The sequence below is a fragment of the Cololabis saira genome, chromosome 10, assembly GCF_033807715.1.
Source record: "Cololabis saira isolate AMF1-May2022 chromosome 10, fColSai1.1, whole genome shotgun sequence".
Classification (NCBI taxonomy): domain Eukaryota; kingdom Metazoa; phylum Chordata; class Actinopteri; order Beloniformes; family Belonidae; genus Cololabis; species Cololabis saira.
The window spans coordinates 7,381,948-7,403,113 of NC_084596.1; the positions used below are offsets into that span (position 1 = coordinate 7,381,948).

The 21,166-nt window shown below is 45.0% G+C and overlaps 4 protein-coding genes across 4 annotated transcripts; 3 read left to right on the forward strand and 1 right to left on the reverse strand.

Moving 5' to 3' along the window:
* The first annotated feature begins 322 nt into the window (after positions 1-322).
* Positions 323-2,428, forward strand: LOC133451797 (tripartite motif-containing protein 16-like). The gene has a single exon (XM_061730940.1). The coding sequence runs from the start codon at positions 410-412 to the stop codon at positions 2,084-2,086; it is 1,677 nt and encodes a 558-aa protein (XP_061586924.1). The 5' UTR covers positions 323-409; the 3' UTR covers positions 2,087-2,428.
* Positions 2,429-3,578: 1,150 nt separating this feature from the next.
* On the reverse strand, positions 3,579-9,269 carry LOC133452156 (discs large homolog 1-like protein). Its single transcript, XM_061731376.1, has 5 exons — positions 9,177-9,269; positions 8,759-8,842; positions 5,092-5,201; positions 4,911-5,002; positions 3,579-4,743 (listed from the first exon to the last, which is right to left on the reverse strand). The coding sequence occupies exons 1-5, from the start codon at positions 9,267-9,269 to the stop codon at positions 4,637-4,639; spliced, it is 486 nt and encodes a 161-aa protein (XP_061587360.1). The 3' UTR covers positions 3,579-4,636.
* A 957-nt stretch (positions 9,270-10,226) lies between these two features.
* LOC133452157 (tripartite motif-containing protein 16-like protein) lies at positions 10,227-13,102 on the forward strand. The gene is made up of 4 exons (XM_061731378.1): positions 10,227-10,561; positions 10,676-11,891; positions 12,498-12,552; positions 12,907-13,102. The coding sequence occupies exons 1-4, from the start codon at positions 10,295-10,297 to the stop codon at positions 13,100-13,102; spliced, it is 1,734 nt and encodes a 577-aa protein (XP_061587362.1). The 5' UTR covers positions 10,227-10,294.
* Positions 13,103-19,075: 5,973 nt separating this feature from the next.
* Positions 19,076-21,166, forward strand: LOC133451798 (tripartite motif-containing protein 16-like). Its single transcript, XM_061730941.1, has one exon. It carries the CDS (start codon positions 19,079-19,081, stop codon positions 20,261-20,263), a length of 1,185 nt encoding a protein of 394 aa, XP_061586925.1. The 5' UTR covers positions 19,076-19,078; the 3' UTR covers positions 20,264-21,166.

Below are 21,166 nucleotides of genomic sequence, written 5' to 3' on the forward strand. Positions count from 1 at the left end.
CTCTTTTATTCACATTATAATTCAAACAGCCAAGAACAGCTTTGAGTCCAAGTTAAACATGTATCTGTGTCATTGTTGAGAAACTGGCATTAAAACGACCTTGAAACCTGGAACATCACACTGATAGTAGTTTAAAACAGGAACGTTTCCTGTTCTGAAAGAGTTCAAGTGTTTTTATCTCAGACATCTTATCCTGCTGGACTCTGAGCCTCATAAACCAGCAGATACAGTCTGAGCAGGTTTCCTGGTTCCCTCCCCTGCAGATCTGCAGCTATAAGACGGGTCTGAACAACACGAGCTGAACACAGAGCTGACAGCCTCCGTTCTCTGCACACCTGATTTGTAGATCAGAGCTCAGACTATTTTCACCTTTGAGGAAGTAAAACTGTCTCAGTTATCGAGAGGGGAAATGGCGCAGAAAGGAGATCAGCTGGACCAGGAAACCTTTTGTTGTTCGATCTGTTTGGATCTTTTAAAGGATCCGGTGGCTATTCCCTGTGGACACAGTTACTGTATGAACTGTATTAACAACTTCTGGGATAAGGAAGAGCAGAAGAAACTCGCCAGCTGTCCTCAGTGTAGACAGACGTTCATACCAAGACCTGAGCTGGTGAAAAACACCATGTTAGCAGCTTTAGTGGAGCAGATGAAGAAAACTGGAGTCCAAGCTGCTCCTGCTGATCACTGCTATGCTAGACCTGAAGATGTGGCCTGTGATGTCCGCTCTGGAAGAAAACTGAAAGCCATCATCATCATCATCTGTGTGGTCTGTCTGGCCTATTACTGCCAGAAACACCTTCAACCTCATCATGATGTGGCTCCGTTAAAGAAACACCAGCTGGCGGATCCCTCCAAGAACCTGCAGGACAACATCTGCCCCCGTCACGGTGAGGTGATGAACATGTTCTGTCGTACTGATCAGAAGTCTATCTGTTATCTCTGCTCTGTGGATGAACATAAAGGTCACGACACAGTCTCAGTTGTAGCAGAAAGGACTGAGAGGCAGAGAGAGATGGAGGTGAGTAGACAACAAATCCAGCAGGAGATCCAGGACAGAGAGAAAGATGTGAAGCTGCTTCAGCAGGAGGTGGAGGCCATCAATCAGTCTGCTGATAAAACAGTGGAGGACAGTGAGGAGATCTTCACTGAGCTGATCTCTCTCCTCCAGAAAAGAAGCTCTGATGTGTTGCAGCAGATCAGATCCCAGCAGGAAACTGAAGTGAGTCGAGTCAGAGAGCTGGAGGAGAAGCTGCAGCAGGAGATCACTGACCTGAAGAGGAGAGACGCTGAGATGAAGCAGCTCTCAGACACCGAGGACCACAACCAGTTTCTCCACAACTACCCCTCACTGTCACCACTCGGTGAGTCCACACACTCCTCCAGCATCAGCATCCGTCCTCTCATGTACTTTGAGGATGTGACAGCAGCCGTGTCAGAGGTCAGAGGTCGACTGCAGGACATCCTGAGAGACACGTGGACAAACATCTCACTGACCATCACTTATGTGGATGTTTTACTGTCACAATCAGAACCAAAGAGCAGAGCTGGATTCTTGAAGTATTCATGTGAAATCACTCTGGATCCAAACACAGTAAACACAGAGCTGTTACTGTCAGAGGAGAACAGAAAGGTGACTTTTATGGACCAACATCAGTCTTATTCTGATCATCCAGACAGATTCACTGATTATTCTCAGGTCCTGAGTAGAGAGAGTCTGACTGGACGTCATTACTGGGAGGTGGAGAAGGAAGAAGGTGCAGTTGAGGTAGCAGTTTCATACAAGAATATCAGCAGATCAGGGGAGGAAAGTGGATTTGGATTTAATGACAAATCTTGGTCACTATGGTGTTACTCAGACAGTTATGAATTTTGGTACAACGACATCAGAACCTCCGTCTCAGGTCCTCGGAGCTCCAGAATAGGAGTTTACCTGGATCACAGAGCAGGAGTTCTGTCCTTCTACAGCGTCTCTGAAACCACGACCCTCCTCCACAGAGTCCAGACCTCCTTCACTCAGCCGCTCTACGCTGGAGTTTGGGTTCACTCCAGTTCTGGAAACTCAGCTGAGTTCTGTAAACTCAGATAGATGTGTTTCCTTCTCCGTGTTTATGAGTCAGAGTTGATTGTTGTAATGTTTCTTCACCGTTCAGAGATCCACGTCTCAAACTCTGATTGTAGAGGATGTAGAGATTTTGTTCCGTTGCAGGTTTCACTCTTATTTCTGGTCATTTATTGGATATTTTAGTCTATTTTATTTGATCAACCTAAAACTCTAAATGTGTCTTCATGTTTTAATCACATTATTCTTTTTCAGCTTCAGGAACCTGAAAGAAAAACCAGCAGATCTGCAGATCAGATGATGTTGATGTCTAAATCTGTTGAGGATGTTTCATGTTTAACAACCTGAATATTTAGTAAGAAATAAAACTGGTGATGTTTCAATAAAGTGTTTTCTTCAGTCTTCATTCCAGGATTTGACTCAGATCTGAGGGAGAAAACATGAATCTAATATTCCGGTCAAACGGAGGCAGTTTTTTATAAAACTCCAGATAGTTTAGGGGTCTGGATTAACCTTCGTTGTGCTTTCATGAACAAACATCCCATAATAAAGGAGGCGGAGCCGAAAGTGACGACTCCCCGGAGGAAGAAGAGACGGGCACCGACGTTTTTTCTTGTTAAGTTTTTATTATGCTTAAAAAAGAAAATTAAAAGACAGAGGAGGTGGTGATCAAAGAAAAAGAAAAATATATATTCATATTCAAATCTCTTTAAACATTTCTATTCATATCTGATTAACGATGCAAAGAAAATAATTCCTGTAGTAGTAGTGCTCGAGTAAAGTTCAATATAGACTTTTATTATAACAAAATAGGCAGTTTACGAGGGTTAAATATCTGTCAAGATCTCGTTGTACAACAACCAGGTTGGGACTCCTGGAGGTGGCGGCTCGTCTCCGGGACGCCGGCCCCGCCCTGCACGGGGTTGCCATGGTAGCACGCAGGGGGCGGAGCTCAGACAGCAGGGGGCGGAGCTAGGACAGCAGGGGGCGGAGCTCCGACAGCAGGGGGCGGAGCTCCGACAGCAGGGGGCGGAGCTCCACACGACTCCACTGTGAAAGCGGGACGAAAAGCTGCCGATCCGACGGCGGACGAAACGTTTTCTTTCCTCAGAACCTCGAATCTGACGTCTTCACATAAACGAAGGAGTTTCATTTGCGTCTCTGTAGACTTAAAATAGATTTCTGCTTTTATTCTCACGTGATGGATTTAATATCTGACGGTCGACAGCTTTCACACCTTCAAGTATGTTGAAAATATATTTTCATAATCACAAGTTTCTTGTTCACTATTTAAAAAACATGTTCACTGAGTTTTGACCTTCTTTCATTTCTAAATATGGACATTTAGAAAAAGAATTATACATATATTTCTACATATTTAAATTTATATGAGAAATGTTCAAAGTTATTTAGAAATTTCTTGATGATTTCTTGATGATAGCTGATTTATTTATCTGTAGTTGATACATTTCCCATTTATAGAGAATTTCTGCCATTAAAATTCAATTTCAGCAGAAATTGTTTCTCTTAGTGTCTTTTTATTCCTAAATAATTCCTGTAATTAAACCACTTTGTTGTGATAGTAAGGATGTGATTCTGAGTTTCTACTAAAATAGCGTCTTTGTGATTTCAAAATACAGATCTTTCTAATATATTTCAAATATTTCACCTTTCACCTTTTAAACATTTTCATGGGTATAAAATTCATTTCTAAACATTTATAGTTCCCTCTTGGCTGAGGTGTATTGCATGGTTTACAGAAGCAGCTCTCTTAAAAATCATTTCTCTTTAAAAATACAACGTCAACCGTCATCTGTAGAGGTTCACGATACCAGATGTGGCGGAAACGTTCAGACGTGTTGTTTCTCTTGGTTTCTGGGACGTTTAGAATCGGTTCTGTGAACATTTCGAGCCACTTTGACAGACTTTTCCTGGGAGTCCCACCGACGTGAAGAGAATCAAATCAACGCTTGAACGAATCGACCCCCAGAAGCAGATCTGATGGCGACATCTGGAAGCGTGCGGCGCGGGAAGTTAAAAACACAAAACTGGATCAAAAAGTAAAAAATACCAACAAAAAAAGAAGCCGCAACATCAGACGCTGAGGTGAAAGGGCTGATGGGAAATAAACGGGGATGACTGACATGCTGTTAAAGCTCAAACGTGCAAAGTTTAGCGTTTTTGTGTCTCTGTTTCGTCTCGTTTCCTCCAGGCTGACAAAAGCTGTCAGAGACTCCGCCCACCTGCTTACGAGACAAAAACAACCAAAAATACAAATCTGCTTCGTACGTTTCTTCTCGTCGCCGTCAAGAATTCTCCTCTGAAGTTTCCTCCCTTAAACATTAAGGAGCTGTACCGTGGCGAGTGTGATGTCACTTCCTGTGTGCTCTTTCCTGCTGGTCAGGAAACCGAACCGTCGTCTTCATGGAGCAAAAACTTAAAAAGATTGAGAATACCTTCAGGTGAGCCGCCGCCTCGTTTCTGGGGGGGTTAGAGGGGGGGGCGACTCTTCCTTTCAAAATAAAACTAAGTGGATGTAAAAAGAGCAGCGCCGGAGCGACCCGGGCGTCGGGACCTTCATAACTTCTCCTTGGACTGGACCCAGATGAAGGGACCCGACTGCTCCTCGATGATCTGCTTCACCTGGTCGTAGATCTCCTCCAGAGTGTCGCCCTGCACCACGGCTGCAGAGGAACGGAGGAAAAACCCGGATTAGAACCAGCAGCAGAGCAGTAGATGCTGACCGATGATGCTACTTTATTATACTTTATATCTTATAACTTTATATCGATCAAATTTGTCACAATAGCATAAACCCACAGAGGACCCAGAGTGGTGGACGGCGTCTCACCTGTGAAATGTTCTGTGAACTCCTGCTCCAGCTTGGCGGCTCTGTCAAAGGTTTTCCTGCCCTGATCGTCCGTCAGGCGCTTGTTCATCTCTCTGCAGGCGCAAATGCAGCTCAAGGTTTAGCAACGGCTGAGCTTCAGGTTTCAAGTTTCAAAGTAGGGAAGGTCCTTCCCCCGACTCACATGATGTTCTCCACAGATTTGGGTTTGATGAAGATGGCGATGGGGTGAAGCTGCGCCAGCTGGAGTCTCTTGATGGCGTTTCCCGACACGTCCAGGATACAGTGTTTACCCTGAAAACGGTGCAGAAACAAAGATCAACCCCTCTGAAGGCTGGCAGCACCAAAGCTGCACCAAGGTAGCACCAAGGTAACGCCAAGGCTACACCAAGGTAGCACCAAAGCTGCACCAAAGCTGCACCAAGGTAGCACCAAGGTAGACCCAAGGTAGCACCAAGGCTGCATCAAGGATGTACCAAGGTAGCGCCAAAGCTGCACCAAGGTAGCGCCAAGGTAGCACCAAAGCTGCACCAAGGTAGCATCGAAGCTGCACCAAGGTAGCACCAAGGTAGCACCAAAGCTGTACCAAAGTAGCACCCAGGTAGCACCAAGGTAACACCAAGGTAGCACCAAGGTAGCACCAAGGTAGCACCAAGGTAACACCAAGGTAGCACCAAGGTAGCACCAAAGCTGTACCAAAGTAGCACCCAGGTAGCACCAAGGTAACACCAAGGTAGCACCAAAGCTGCACCAAGGTAGCACCAAGGTAGCACCAAAGCTGCACCAAGGTAGCACCCAGGTAGCACCAAGGTAGCACCAAAGCTGCACCCAGGCTGCACCAAGGTAGCACCAAGGTAGGACCAAAGCCGCACCAAGGTAGCACCCAGGTAGCACCAAGGTAGCACCAAAGCTGCACCAAGGTAGCACCAAGGTAGCACCAAAGCTGCACCAAGGTAGCACCAAGGTAGCACCAAAGCTGCACCAAGGTAGCACCAAAGCTGCACCAAGGTAGCACCCAGGCTGCACCAAAGCTGCACCCAGGCTGCACCAAGGTAGCACAAAGGTAGCACCAAAGCTGCACCAAGGTAGCACCAAAGCTGCACCAAGGTAGCACCAAGGTAGCACCAAGGTAGCACCAAAGCTGCACCAAGGTAGCAACCAGGCTGCACCAAAGCTGCACCAAGGTAGCACCAAAGCTGAACCAAGGTAGCACCAAAGCTGAACCAAGGTAGCACCAAGGTAGCACCAAGGTAGCACCAAGGTAGCACCAAGGTAGCACCAAGGTAGCACCCAGGCTGCACCAAGGTAGCACCAAAGTAGCACCGAGGTAGCACCAAAGTAGCACTGAGGTAGCACCAAAGTAGCACTGAGGTAGCACCCGAGGCTGCACCGAGGTAGTGTTGTGCCCTTAAACAGGTAAAAATAGTGAGGGAAGAGGTATAAAAGACAAACACAGCTCTCGCCTTCACTCATTTGTATTAAGTGTAATTATACAAAGTACAACAAAAAAATCACAGATATTCTCTGGTAAGAACACACTCAGTCTCAGGACTAGTTTCAACAACTTCTTTATCTTTATCCATTTCTTAATTATGTAAATTATATTTTTAACCAATTTAACACATTGATTGTAACTTAAATGAAATACATTTATCTTTTTTAACTCATATTTTAATTAACAGATTAACTAACTTATTAAAGTAATGAAATAACGTTTTTAAGCACCATACAGACAATCTCTCAGATGAAATACTATTTCTACGCACTTTACAGACATGAAAATGGTGCAACAGTCAGACGCTATGTGGTGAGACAATAGTAGCATTTAGCTTAGCCTCCACGGTGACGGAGTTAGCCTGTAACTTAAAGCGACACTACGTAACTTTTCCACCTTAATATCATATTTCCAGAGTCATTGTGATGGTACATCAACTTCCAACAGGTTTAATGAACCTCTGTCATGGTCTGAGGGGTCTGTATCACCTTCACTGGCACTATGTAACTTTGAGGAGCATGGTAGGAACCCTGCCACACTAAAAAACTACAAATCGTTACGACTTTGACTGCTTTACGGCATATGTCACTTCCCCCTCCTTCCCGATTCGCAGTCGAGACGAAAATGGGCGGGGCGTGGAGCGCAGAGCTCAGCAGAAGCTGTTGCTGTGTTGCGGCTGCAGCAGCTCCACACAACAGACGTGGGGAAAAGACCCTAATGGTTTAACTTTTCAACGGTTTCCTGCTCGGAGGCAGAACCACGCAGGCCAAGTATCTGATATAACAGAGTAAAAGAGTGAAAGAGCCTTCGGCTCGCTTTGGATCGCGGCTGTAACGACCAAACACACAGTAAAGCATGATTTATGGTTCTGCGTTAAATCGACGCAGACCCACGGCGTAGGGTACGTGGCGACGCACAACGTACGGTGCGTGTCGCCGCGTAACCTACGCCGTAGGCTCTGCGTCGATTTAACGCAGAACCATAAACAGCCTTAAACCACAAACACTCACACAGACCGGGTCGAATCAAAACACGGGTTTTATTCCCCACTTCTCCAGCTAAACGCAGTTGCGTGCCAGCTCTCTGCAGTGCAATTAACCCCAATCTTCAGATAAAACTAGTTTGTTGAGGAAAAAATATTAACTCTTATTTGTAGCTGCAGAAAAAAAAATAATCTCACGAGGAAAACAAAAATATTGCTCACGCCTCTTCAACATCATATAGCAGTCAAAAAAAAGAAAAGAGAAGTAAGAGGGATACAAAACATGTACTGTATGTTGTACTATTATACAAATTTATTGAAACACATGGGTCTTCAGTAGTGATTTCATATGGATCCAGACCGTTAATAATCATTATTTTCTCCATATACCGCTCCCTGGCTTCCTTGTTTAAGGTATCCCGGTAAATTCCAGTTCCTTTCCAGCAGTTTAACATCTTTTTTTTTTCGTTCCTTCTGTTCACTTGGTGAAACAGAAAAGCGTCCTGTCTTCTCTCATCAAAACAAATGCAGCGACGGGACAGGAGTTTTCTGGCAGTACGCGCTGGTGCTCATGGGAAACGTAGTGTTCTTTCTGGTAAAACACTACCGATTTTGTCCACAAGATGCCGCCAAACTCAGAAAAGCTGAAAGTTACGTTGTGCTGCTTTAATCAATATAAAAGAACTCAATTCACATTGCTTCACTTAAAATAAACAACAATGACAGAATAACAATCATCAACAACATGTGTCGCTAAGTTTATATTGCTTTGTGTACGATAATTATCTTAAACAGGGAAAAATAGTGAGGGAAGAGGTATAAAAGACAAACACAGCTCTCGCTTTCACTCATTTGTATTAAGTGAGGAAGAGGAGCGCTATTCCCCCTACTGGAGCACTGAGGTATTACCACTGGATTGACGCACAATTACCCCCAAACACTTACACTTTAAATGAATATTCTTCACAGTAATAACCGGAACAACTTAGCAGAAATAACAAAGAACTAATAATTTATGATACTCTGAAAAGGAATGAAATTATGTTTTCTTAAAAAAAAATGAAATGATTTGTTTTAAATGATTTTCTACCACATACTCTCATCTGCCACAGTGGCACCGAGGTAGCACCAAAGGTGCACCAAGGTAATGCAATTTTACTGCAATTTTTAGGTAAGACTAAAAAAGATTAATTAGATTAATTCATTACAGATATTAATTAATTAATCGATCCATTTTCTTTAATGGCCTGACAGCATGAGTTATTATTTTCCTCTACGTTCACTCGGATAACCAGAAACCAAGGCCTTCTGCAGGTTCTGCTCCGCCTCCCTCAATTAGCCGGCAGCTGTTACCATGGAAACGGGCGGTCCTACCCTCTCAGCCACCTGGTGCACTGACTGGACGCTGGTCCCGTAGAGGTGGTTGTTGTACTGCCCCGCCTCGATGAACCGGTGGTCCTGGATTCCAGGAAACTGGAACTCACTTCAGGAAACTGAAGTGAGTCGAGTCAGAGATCTGGAGGAGAAGCAGCAGCAGGAGATCACTGACCTGAAGAGGAGAGACGCTGAGATGAAGCAGCTCACAGGCACCGAGGACCACAACCAGTTTCTCCAAATCTGCCCCTCACTGCCCACACACTCCTGCTGAAGCTGCTTCAGCAGGAGGTGGAGGCCATCAATCAGTCTGCTGATAAAACAGTGGAGGACAGTGAGGGGATCTTCACTTCTAAAATCATGGATTTGGTTAGCTGGTCTCAGAACACAACTGGCCACATTTTCTGTCCGAGAAAACGGAGCAGATGGGAGCCTCTTTCCCCGACGGGGCCTTTGCTGCTAGAGACACGATGGACTCCTGGAAGACGTGGAGAATCGTGTGTCTGTCCATACTAACGGTCGAGGATGTTGAAGATGCTTCATAGTTGGATTTCTGATAACAGGATTTCTGCTTTTTGGAGCTGGCGATTCCCCAGCATATCCACAAATTTGGAAAATGTTGACAGCTATTCTGGTCCTTTCATAGCTGCCTGACGTGACTGAAGGGATCAGCTGTGTGACCAACACTCTCAAATGTTGAGGAGAAAAATCGCAACCTGGATGCAATTCTTGAACAGAATCGCAGGCTAGCTGCGGTTTTTGATCTCATTGGCAGGATGGAAAAGACCTTGGAAGAGTTGGAATGAAAACAAGACCTGTATCAGAACTGTACCGATCTGATAACATCAAGGACTGTGGCTATTGAGCAGATCTGGGGAAAAGTTCCCTGATAAAAACATGCACATAATGGTAAATACACCTCCCTCATTACCCAACACCTTCCCTGCCCCCCCCAGTATCACCCTCCTAACACTGCTACCAGGTTGGAGAGCCGCAACATTGGATGGGCTGTGCCGGAACACCCCCCCCCAAAACTTTAGATGCTTTAATGCATCTAAACTGGGAGTTGAACCAGCGATCTTCTGATGAGAAGCAGATCTCTTTGAGGAGTCACAGTCACCTCACCAAGAACTCTTTAATTCACATTTTTATTCAAACAACCAAGAACAGCTTTGACTCCAAGTTAAACATGTATCTGTGTCATTTTTGAGAAACTGGCGTTAAAACGACCTGTAAACCTGGAACGTGACACTGATAGTAGTTTAAAACGGGAACGTTTCCTGTTCTGAAAGAGTTCAAGTGTTTTTATCTCACACATCATCTCCTGCTGGAGGCTGATAAACCGGCAGATCCAGTCTGAGCAGGTTTCCTGGTTCCCTCCCCTGCAGATCTGCAGCTATAAGACGGGTCTGAACCACAGCTGATCACAGAGCTGACAGCCTCCGTTCTCTGCACACCTGATTTGTAGATCAGAGCTCTGACCATTTTCACCTTGAGGGAGTAAAACTGTCTCAGTCTCAGTTATCGAGAGGAGAAATGGCGCAGAAAGGAGATCAGCTGGACCAGGAAACCTTTTCTTGTTCGATCTGTTTGGAGGTTTTAAAGGATCCGGTGACTATTCCCTGTGGACACAGTTACTGTATGAACTGTATTAACAACTATTGGTATGGACAGAAGCAGAAGAAACTCGCCAGCTGTCCTCAGTGTAGACAGACTTTCAAAAAGAAACTTAAGCTGGTGAAAAACACCATGTTAGCAGCTTTAGTGGAGCAGCTGAAGAAAACTGGACTCCAAGCTGCTCCTGCTGATCACCGCTATGCTGGACCTGAAGATGTGGCCTGGGATTTCCGCTCTGGAAGAAAACTGAAAGCCATCATCATCATCATCTGTGTGGTCTGTCTGGCCTATTACTGCCAGAAACACCTGCAGGATAACATCTGCCCCCGTCACGGTGAGGTGATGAACATGTTCTGTCGTACTGATCAGAAGTCTATCTGTTATCTCTGCTCTGTGGATGAACATAAAGGCCACGACATAGTCTCAGTTGCAGCAGAAAGGACGGAGAGGCAGAGAGAGATGGAGGTGAGTCGACAACAAATCCAGCAGGAGATCCAGGACAGAGAGAAAGATGTGAAGCTGCTTCAGCAGGAGGTGGAGGCCATCAATCAGTCTGCTGATGAAACAGTGGAGGACAGTGAGGAGATCTTCACTGAGCTGATCTCTCTCCTCCAGAAAAGAAGCTCTGATGTGAAGCAGCAGATCAGATCCCAGCAGGAAACTGAAGTGAGGAGAGTCAGAGAGCTTGAGGAGAAGCTGCAGCAGGAGATCACTGACCTGAAGAGGAGAGACGCTGAGATGAAGCAGCTCTCAGACACCGAGGACCACAACCAGTTTCTCCACAACTACCCCTCACTGTCACCACTCAGTGAGTCCACACACTCCTCCAGCATCAGCATCCGTCCTCTCAGGTACTTTGAGGATGTGACAGCAGCTGTGTCAGAGGTCAGAGGTCAACTACAGGACATCCTGAGAGACATGTGGACAAACATCTCACTGACCATCACTGGTGTGGATGTTTTACTGCCCAAAGACCCAAAGAGTAGAGCTGGATTCTTGAAATATTCATGTGAAATCACTCTGGATCAAAACACAGTACACAAACAGCTGTTACTGTCAGAGGAGAACAGAAAGGTGACTTATATGGACAAAGATCAGTCTTATTCTGATCATCCAGACAGATTCATTAACTGGTCTCAGGTCCTGAGTAAAGAGAGTCTGACTGGACGTCACTACTGGGAGGTGGAGAATAAAGCAGGTGTACTTTTTGTAGCAGTTTCATACAAGAATATCAGCAGATCAGGGTATGAAACTGGATTTGGATTAAATGACAAATCTTGGTCACTATGGTGTTACTCAGACGGATATGTATTTTGGTACAACAGCATCCATACCTCCATCTCAGGTCCTCTGAGCTCCAGAATAGGAGTTTACCTGGATCACAGAGCAGGAGTTCTGTCCTTCTACAGCGTCTCTGAAACCATGACCCTCCTCCACAGAGTCCAGACCTCCTTCACTCAGCCGCTCCACGCTGGAGTTCGGGTTCACTCCAGTTCTGGAAACTCAGCTGAGTTCTGTAAACTCAGATAGATGTGTTTCCTTCTCCGTGTTTATGAGTCAGTGTTGATTGTTGTGATGTTTCTTCACTGTTCAGAGATCCACGTCTCAAACTCTGATTGTAGAGGAACTTTGTTGTTCAGGTATTTGCAGGTTTCACTCTTATTTCTGGTCATTTATTGGATATTTTAGTCTATTTTATTTGATCAACCTAAAACTCTAGATGTGTCTTTATGTTTTAATCACATTGTTCTTCTTCAGCTTCATGAACCTGAACAGAAAAACATGCAGATTTGCAGATCAGATGATGTTGATATCTAAATCTGTTGAGGATGTTTCATGTTTAACAACTTGAATATTTAGTAAGAAATAAAACTGGTGATGTTTCAACAAAGTGTTTTCTTCAGTCTTCATTCCAGGATTTGACTCAGATCTGAGGGAGAAAACATGAATCTAATATTCCGGTCAAACTGAGGTAGTTTTTTTTAAAACTCTGGATAATTTAGGGTCTGGCTTTGGTTTTATCCTCATTTCCAGATTGATGTGCAACAACATTCACTTTCCCAACAACACTGCTGGTGTCTTTCCCTCCTGGCGTTGTGTTTAACACACATGAACGTTCCAGATCAACCGGAAAAACCTGCTGATGACGAGCGTTGGGCTGGAGCTTCTGCGTTTACGTCAGTAAAAGATCCTGTTCATCTTCGTTGTGCTTTCATGAACAAACATTCCATAATAAAGAAGAGAAGAGGAAAAAAAAGAGTTGAGCAAAGACGTTTTTTCTTGTTAAGTTTTTATTATGCTTAAAAAAGAAAATTAAAAGACAGAGGAGGTGGTGATCAAAGAAAAAGAAAAATATATATTCATATTCAAATCTCTTTAAACATTTCTATTCATATCTGATTAACGATGCAAAGAAAATAATTCCCGTAGTAGTAGTGCTCGAGTAAAGTTCAATATAGACTTTTATTATAACAAAATAGGCAGTTTACGAGGGTTAAATATCTGTCAAGATCTCGTTGTACAACAACCAGGTTGGGACTCCTGGAGGTGGCGGCTCGTCTCCGGGACGCCGGCCCCGCCCTCCACGGGGTTGCCATGGTAGCACGCAGGGGGGCGGAGCTCCGACAGCAGGGGGCGGGGCTCCGACAGCAGGGGGCGGAGCTCAGACAGCAGGGGGCGGAGCTCCGACAGCAGGGGGCGGAGCTCCGCACGACTCCGCCGCCGTGAAAGCGGGACGAAAAGCTGCCGATCCGACGGCGGACGAAACGTTTTCTTTCCTCAGAACCTCGAATCTGACGTCTTCACATAAATGAAGGAGTTTCATTTGCGTCTCTGTAGACTTAAAATAGATTTCTGCTTTTATTCTCACGTGATGGATTTAATATCTGACGGTCGACAGCTTTCACACCTTCAAGTATGTTGAAAATATATTTTCATAATCACTTGTTCACTATTTAAAAAACATGTTCACTGAGTTTTGACCTTCTTTCATTCTAAATATGGACATTTAGAAAAAGAATTATACATATATTTCTACAGATTTAAATTTATATGAGAAATCTTCAAAATTATTGGGACATTTCTTGATGATAAAAGCTGATTTATTATTATGTTCGTAATTTATCCATTTATAGAGAATTTCTGCCATTAAAATCCAATTTTAGCAGAAATTGTTTCTCTTAGTGTCTTTTTATTCCTAAATAGTTTCTGTAATTAAACCACTTTCTTTTGGATAGTTAGGATGTGATTCTGAGTTTCTACTAAAATAGCGTTCAAAATGGGGTGGGGAGGATCCCCACACTGTCTGGTGAAAAGAAGCGGCCTGCTCACTCCTCAGGTTAAGAAAGAGACCTGAGCTCAGTGCACTCCCGAGGTTGGTAGAGGATGGCAATACCACTTAGGTAGGTAGGAGCACTGGGTGATAAAATGGGAAAAAATCAGGGATGAAAAAAATATAAAAAAATAAATAAATAAAAAAATTGGGGTTTGATGAAGATGGCGATGGGGTGAAGCTGCGTCAGCTGGAGTGTCTTGATGGCGTTTCCCGACACGTCCAGGATACAGTGTTTACCCTGAAAACGGTGCAGAAACAAAGATCAACACCTCTGAAGGCTGGCTGCACCAAAGCTGCTCCAAAGTTTTACTTTCTAATAATAAACAAGTCATGTAATGTCCTGTAAACGGCGAGGACCTTGCATAAGCCCCCCTAGGGTTTCTGTCCTCACGTGCACAACCACTACCTGTTATCTTTCCTCTGGAAATGAATTATGATGTCATGTTTATGTATACATTCATGTTGTGCAAATTAAAAAAAAAAAAAAAAAAGCTGCTCCAAAGTAGCACCGAAGTAGCACCAAGGTAGCATCAAGGTAGCACCAAGGTATCACCAAGGCTGCACGAAAGCTGCACCAAGGTAGCACCATAGTAGCACCAAGGTGGCACCAAGGTAGCACCGAGGTAGCACCAAGGCTGCACCAAGGTAGCACAAAGGCTGCACCAAGGTAGCACCAAAGCTGCACCAAGGTAGCAACAAGGTAGCACCAAAGCTGCATCAAGGTAGCACCAAAGTAGCACTGAGGTAGCACCAAGGTAGCACCAAAGTAGCACTAAGGCCGCAACAAGGTAACACCAAGGTAGCACCGAGGCAGCACCAAGGCTGCACCAAGGTAGCACCGAGGCAGCACCAAGGCTGCAGCAAGGCAGCACCAAGGTAGCACCAAGGTAGCATCAAGGTAGCACCAAGGTATCACCAAGGCTGCACCAAAGCTGCACCAAGGTAGCACCAAGGTAGCACCAAGGTAGCATCAAGGTAGCACCATAGTAGCACCAAGGTGGCACCGATATTGCACCAAGGCTGCACCAAGGTAGCACCAAAGTAGCAGCGATGCTGCACCAAGGTAGCAACAAGGTAGCACCAAGACTGCACCAAGGTAGCACCAAAGTAGCACTAAGGCTGCAACAAGGTAACACCAAGGTAGCACCGAGGCAGCACCAAGGCTGCACCAAGGTAGCACCGAGGTAGCACCGAGGTAGCACCGAGGTAGCAACGAGGTAACACCGAGGTGGCACCGAGGTGGCACCGAGGTGGCATCGAGGTGGCACCGAGGTGGCACCGAGGCAGCACCAAAGCTGCACCAAAGCTGCACCAAGGTGGCACCAAGGTAGCACCATAGTAGCACCAAGGTAGCACCAAGGCAGCACCAAGGCAGCACCAAAGCTGCACCAAGGTGGCACCAAGGTGGCACCAAAGTAGCACCAAGGCTGCACCAAGGTAGCACAAAGGCTGCACCAAGGTAGCACCAAAGTAGCACTGAGGAGCACCAAGACTGCCCCAAGGTTTCACCAAAGCTGCACCAAGGTAGCACCGAGGTAGCATCGAGGTAGCACCGAGGTAGCAACAAGGTAACACCAAGGTAGCACCGAGGCAGCACCAAGGCTGCACCGAGGTAGCACCGAGGTAGCACCGAGGTGGCACCGAGGTGGCACCGAGGTGGCACCGAGGTGGCACCGAGGTGGCACCGAGGTAGCACCGAGGTTGCACCGAGGCAGCACCAAAGCTGCACCAAAGCTGCACCAAGGTGGCACCAAGGTAGCACCATAGTAGCACCAAGGTAGCACCAAGGCAGCACCAAAGCTGCACCAAGGTGGCACCAAGGTGGCACCAAGGTGGCACCAAAGTAGCACCAAGGCTGCACCAAGGTAGCACAAAGGCTGCACCAAGGTAGCACCAAAGTAGCACTGAGGAGCACCAAGACTGCCCCAAGGTTTCACCAAAGCTGCACCAAGGTAGCACCGAGGTAGCACCCAGGCTGCACCCAGGCTGCACCAAGGTAGCACCGAGGTAGTGTTGTGTCCTTAAACAGGGAAAAATAGTGAGGGAAGAGGTATAAAAGACAAACACAGCTCTCGCCTTCACTTGCTTGTATCAAGTGTAATTATACAAAGTACAACAAAAAATCACAGATATTCTCTGGTGATGAGGCATTGTGACACCGTGGCTGACCTGAAACGTCAGCTTCCTACCACCTGCAGAGGCGACACCTTGGAACTGGCTTCAACAAAGACTTGAACCACGGGAATGCCATATGATGAAGTTCCTGACCGACTGATATGTTAATACCAACTCATTTGGCCAGAGATTTGAACCACGAGAACACCCTATAGGGTAATTTAGAACTTAGTGACAGTCATGCCAAATGCCCGATAACGGCATTTGGCCACAGATCACATCTGACTGTAAATTGTTTTTGTCTGTCACTTGGCTTGTTTATTTCTGCCTTTTGTGCTTTGAACTTACTGTATACAAAGCCATGATTCCAACCACTCTGGGTCAGCACACCAACTCAGACCTGATCTGTGCCGGTCTGCTCACCGCCGGCTTGTTGAATAAAACACTACACCACAGCGGACTTCTGAACTGGTTTTGATAATATTATTCAACACTGGTAAGAACACACTCAGTCTGAGGACTAGTTTCAACAACTAAATTAATCTTTATCCATTTCTTAATGATGTAAATTATATTTTTAACCAATGTAACACATGGATTGTAACTTAAATGAAATATTTATCTTTTTTTAACTCATATTTTAATTAACACATTAACTTATTAAAGTAATGAAATAACGTTTTTAAGCACCATACAGACAATCTCTCAGATGAAATACTATTTCTACGCACTTTACAGACATGAAAATGGTGCAACAGTCAGACGCCATGTGGTGAGACAATAGTAGCATTTAGCTTAGCCTCCCATGATGACGGAGTTAGCCTGTAACTTAAACAATATAAAATAACTCAATTCACATTGCTTCACTTACACAACAATGACAGAATAACAATCATCAACAACATGTGTCGCTAAGTTTATTGTGCTTTGTGTATGATAATTACCTTAAACAGGGAAAAATAGTGAGGGAAGAGGTATAAAAGACAAACACAGCTCTCGCCTTCACTCGTTTGTATTAAGTGAGGAAGAGGAGCGCTATTCCCCCTACTGGAGCACTGAGGTATTACCACTGGATTGACGCACAATTACCCCTAAACACTTACACTTTAAATGAATATTCTTGACAGTAATAACCAGAGAAACTTAGCAGAAATAACAAAGAACTTATACTTTGATACTCCGAAAAGGAATGAAATTATGTTTTCTAAAAAAAATTAAATGATTGGTTTTAAATGATTTTCTACATACTCTCATCTGCCACAGTAGCACCGAGGTAGCACCAAAGCTGCACCAAGGTAATGCAATTTTACTGCAATTTTTAGGTGAGACTAAAAGAGATTAATTAGATGAATGAATGAATGAATTAATTACTCAATTCTTTTTAATGACCTGACAGCATGAGTTCATATTTTCCTCTACGTTCACTCGGATAACCAGAAACCAAGGCATTCTGCAGGTTACCCTCCTCCTCCCTCCGTTAGCCGGCAGCCGTTACCGTGGAAACAGGCGGTCCTACCTTCTCAGCCACCTGGCGCATTCCAGGAAACTGGAACTCACTTCAGGAAACTGAAGTGAGGAGAGTCAGAGAGCTTGAGGAGAAGCTGCAGCAGGAGATCACTGACCTGAAGAGGAGAGACGCTGGGATGAGGCAGCTCACAGACACCGAGGACCACAACCAGTTTCTCCAAAGCTGCCCCTCACTGCCACCACTCAGTGAGTCCACACACTCCTGCTGAAGCTGCTTCAGCAGGAGGTGGAGGCCATCAATCAGTCTGCTGATAAAACAGTGGAGGACAGTGAGGGGATCTTCACTTCTAAAATCATGGATTTGGTTAGCTGGTCTCAGAACACAACTGGCCACATTTTCTGTCCGAGAAAACGGAGCAGATGGGAGCCTCTTGCCCCGACGGGACGTTTACTGCTGGAGACACGATGGACTCCTGGAAGACGTGGAGGATCGTGTGTCTGTCCATACTGTCGGTCGAGGATGTTGAAGATGCTTCATAGTTGGATTTCTGATAACAGGATTTCTACTTTTTGGAGCTTGCAATTCCCCAGCATATCCACAAATTTGGAAAACGTCAACAGCTATTCTGGTCCTTTCACAGCTGCCTGATGTGACTGAAGGGATCAGCTGTGCCACCAACACTCTCAAACGTTGGGGAGAAAAATCGCAACCTGGATGCAATTCTTGAACAGAATCGCAGGCTAGCTGCGGTTTTTGATCTCATTGGCAGGATGGAAAAGACCTTGGAAGAGTTGGAATGAAAACAAGACCTGTATCAGAACTGTACCGAGCTGATAACATCAAGGACACCAAAACTTTAGATGCTTTAACGCATCTAAACTGGGAGTTGAACCAGCGATCTTCTGATGAGAAGCACATCTCTTTGAAGAGTCACAGTCACCTCACCAAGAACTCTTTAATTTATATTTTTATTCAAACAACCAAGAACAGCTTTGACTGCAAGTTAAACATGTATCTGTGTCATTGTTGAGAAACTGGCGTTAAAACGACCTGGAAACCTGGAACGTGACACTGATAGTAGTTTAAAACCGGAATGTTTCCTGTTCTGAAAGAGTTCAAGTGTTTTTTTCATCTCCTGCTGGAGGCTGATAAACCGGCAGATCCAGTCTGAGCAGGTTTCCTGGTTCCCTCCCCTGCAGATCTGCAGCTATAAGACGGGTCTGAACCACAGCTGATCACAGAGCTGACAGCCTCCGTTCTCTGCACACCTGATTTGTAGATCAGAGCTCAGACTATTTTCACCTTTGAGGAAGTAAAACTGTCTCAGTTATCGAGAGGAGAAATGGCGCAGAAAGGAGATCAGCTGGACCAGGAAACCTTTTGTTGTTCGATCTGTTTGGACCTTTTAAATGATCCGGTGACTATTCCCTGTGGACACAGTTACTGTATGAAGTGTATCAACAACTTCTGGGATGAAGGAGAGAAGAAACTCCCCAGCTGTCCTCAGTGTAGACGGACGTTCACTCAGAAACCTGAGCTGGTAAAAAGCACCATGTTAGCAGCTTTAGTGGAGCAGATGAAGAAGACTGGACTCCAAGCTGTTCCTGCTGATCACCGCTATGCTGGACCGGAAGATGTGGCCTGTGATTTCTGTTCTGGAGGAAAACTGAAAGCCATCATCATCATCATCTGTGTGGTCTGTCTGGCCTATTACTGCCAGAAACACCTTCAACCTCATCATACCCAGGGGCAGATGCGTCACATCTGCCCCCGTCACGGTGAGGTGATGAACATGTTCTGTCGTACTGATCAGAAGTCTATCTGTTATCTCTGCTCTGTGGAGGAACATAAAGGCCACGACATAGTCTCAGTTGTAGCAGAAAGGACGGAGAGGCAGAGAGAGATGGAGGTGAGACGACAACAAATCCAGCAGGAGATCCAGGACAGAGAGAAAGATGTGAAGCTGCTTCAGCAGGAGGTGGAGGCCATCAATCAGTCTGCTGATAAAACAGTGGAGGACAGTGAGGAGATCTTCACTGAGCTGATCTCTCTACTCCAGAAAAGAAGCTCTGATGTGAAGCAGCAGATCAGATCCCAGCAGGAAACTGAAGTGAGGAGAGTCAGAGAGCTGGAGGAGAAGCTGCAGCAGGAGATCACTGACCTGAAGAGGAGAGACGCTGAGATGAAGCAGCTCTCAGACACCGAGGATCACAACCAGTTTCTCCACAACTACCCCTCACTGTCACCACTCAGTGAGTCCACACACTCCTCCAGCATCAGCATCTGTCCTCTCAGCTACTTTGAGGATGTGACAGCAGCTGTGTCAGAGGTCAGAGGTCGACTACACGACATCCTGAGAGACATGTGGACAAACATCTCACTGACCATCACTGATGTGGATGTTTTACTGCCCAAAGAACCAAAGAGCAGAGCTGGATTCTTGAAGTATTCATGTGAAACCACTCTGGATCCAAACACAGTAAACATATGGCTGTTACTGTCAGAGGAGAACAGAAAGGTGACTTTTACGGACCAACATCAGTCTTATTCTGATCATCCAGACAGATTCACTGATTATACTCAGGTCCTGAGTAGAGAGAGTCTGACTGGACGTCATTACTGGGAGGTGGAGAAGAAAACAGGTGTTTTTGTAGCAGTTTCATACAAGAATATCAACAGATCAGGGAGGGAGAGTATATTTGGATATAATGACAAATCTTGGTCACTACGTTGTTACTCAGACAGATATGTATTTTGGTACAACAGCATCCAAACCTCCATCTCAGGTCCTCAGAGCTCCAGAATAGGAGTTTACCTGGATCACAGAGCAGGTGTTCTGTCCTTCTACAGCGTCTCTGAAACCATGACCCTCCTCCACAGAGTCCAGACCTCCTTCACTCAGCCGCTCTACGCTGGAGTTTATGTTGGTAACACTGATGGAGACTCAGCTGAGTTCTGTAAACTCAGATAGACGCGTTTCCTTCTCCGTGTTTATGAGTCAGAGTTGATTGTTGTGATGTTTCTTCACCGTTCAGAGATCCACGTCTCAAACTCTGATTATAGAGGAACTTTGTTGTTCAGGTGTTTTGCAGGTTTAACTCTTATTTCTGGTCATGTATGGGATGTTTTATTTGATCAACCTGAAACTGTGTCTTTATAAATGTGTCTTTATGTTTTAATCACGTTATTCTTCTTCAGCTTCATGAACCTGAACATAAAAATCAGGAGATCTGCAAATCAGATGATGTTGATGTCTTAATCTGTTGAGGATGTTTCCAGAGGTGGAAAAAGTACAAAAATATTGTACTTAAGTAAAAGTACACATTTTCAGCTTAAAAATTACTTAAGTAAAAGTAAAAAGTACCCATTAAGAACATTACTTAAGTAAAAGTATAAAAGTACCTCAAATTAAATATAATAAAGTACCAAAAGTACATGGTGTAAAATGTACTTAAGAACAAAAGTACAAAGTACAAAATTATTTTCAAAAGGATTGCAAAGAAATGAAGTCCCAACATTGTCATGCTGTCGAAAGTGGCTTTATTCCAAGAATTTGCTTACAACTCTAAATAATGTTGATATTATTCTGACCCCTTTAGCGTTTGTCTCCATTACCCCATTTTAATTTCTCCTTTTGCTCATCACTGCTGCTGTAGCCCATTGGCCCCGCTGACAGGTCCACCCCCAGCCTGTAATGCAGTGACAACATTAAGCAACCCCAGCTGAAGGGGGATGAAGGAGACTCTTGAACTGATTGAACTTTTAAATGCCAAAACCACCTTAGAAGGGGTGGAATGAAAGAATGGTGCCCATGGACACGCGCCGGCTGCCGCTCCGTCCTCGTCGGTCCTCAACGCGACGGCGGTTCCTCCGG

Bases quoted from the DNA above. Each gene is read 5' to 3' on its own strand.
- LOC133451797 (XM_061730940.1), top strand. From the start codon at position 410: ATGGCGCAGAAAGGAGATCAGCTGGACCAGGAAACCTTTTGTTGTTCG.
- LOC133452156 (XM_061731376.1), bottom strand. From the start codon at position 9,269: ATGGACAGACACACGATTCTCCACGTCTTCCAGGAGTCCATCGTGTCT. The intron at 8,843-9,176 runs GTTTTCTCGGAC...CCTGGAATCCAG, and splicing joins AAGAGGCTCCCATCTGCTCC to GACCACCGGTTCATCGAGGC. The intron at 5,202-8,758 runs GTAGGACCGCCC...CACCGTTTTCAG, and splicing joins TGCACCAGGTGGCTGAGAGG to GGTAAACACTGTATCCTGGA.
- LOC133452157 (XM_061731378.1), top strand. From the start codon at position 10,295: ATGGCGCAGAAAGGAGATCAGCTGGACCAGGAAACCTTTTCTTGTTCG. The intron at 10,562-10,675 runs GCTGATCACCGC...TATTACTGCCAG, and splicing joins CTGGACTCCAAGCTGCTCCT to AAACACCTGCAGGATAACAT. The intron at 12,553-12,906 runs GTCAGTAAAAGA...TACAACAACCAG, and splicing joins GCTGGAGCTTCTGCGTTTAC to GTTGGGACTCCTGGAGGTGG.
- LOC133451798 (XM_061730941.1), top strand. From the start codon at position 19,079: ATGAACATGTTCTGTCGTACTGATCAGAAGTCTATCTGTTATCTCTGC.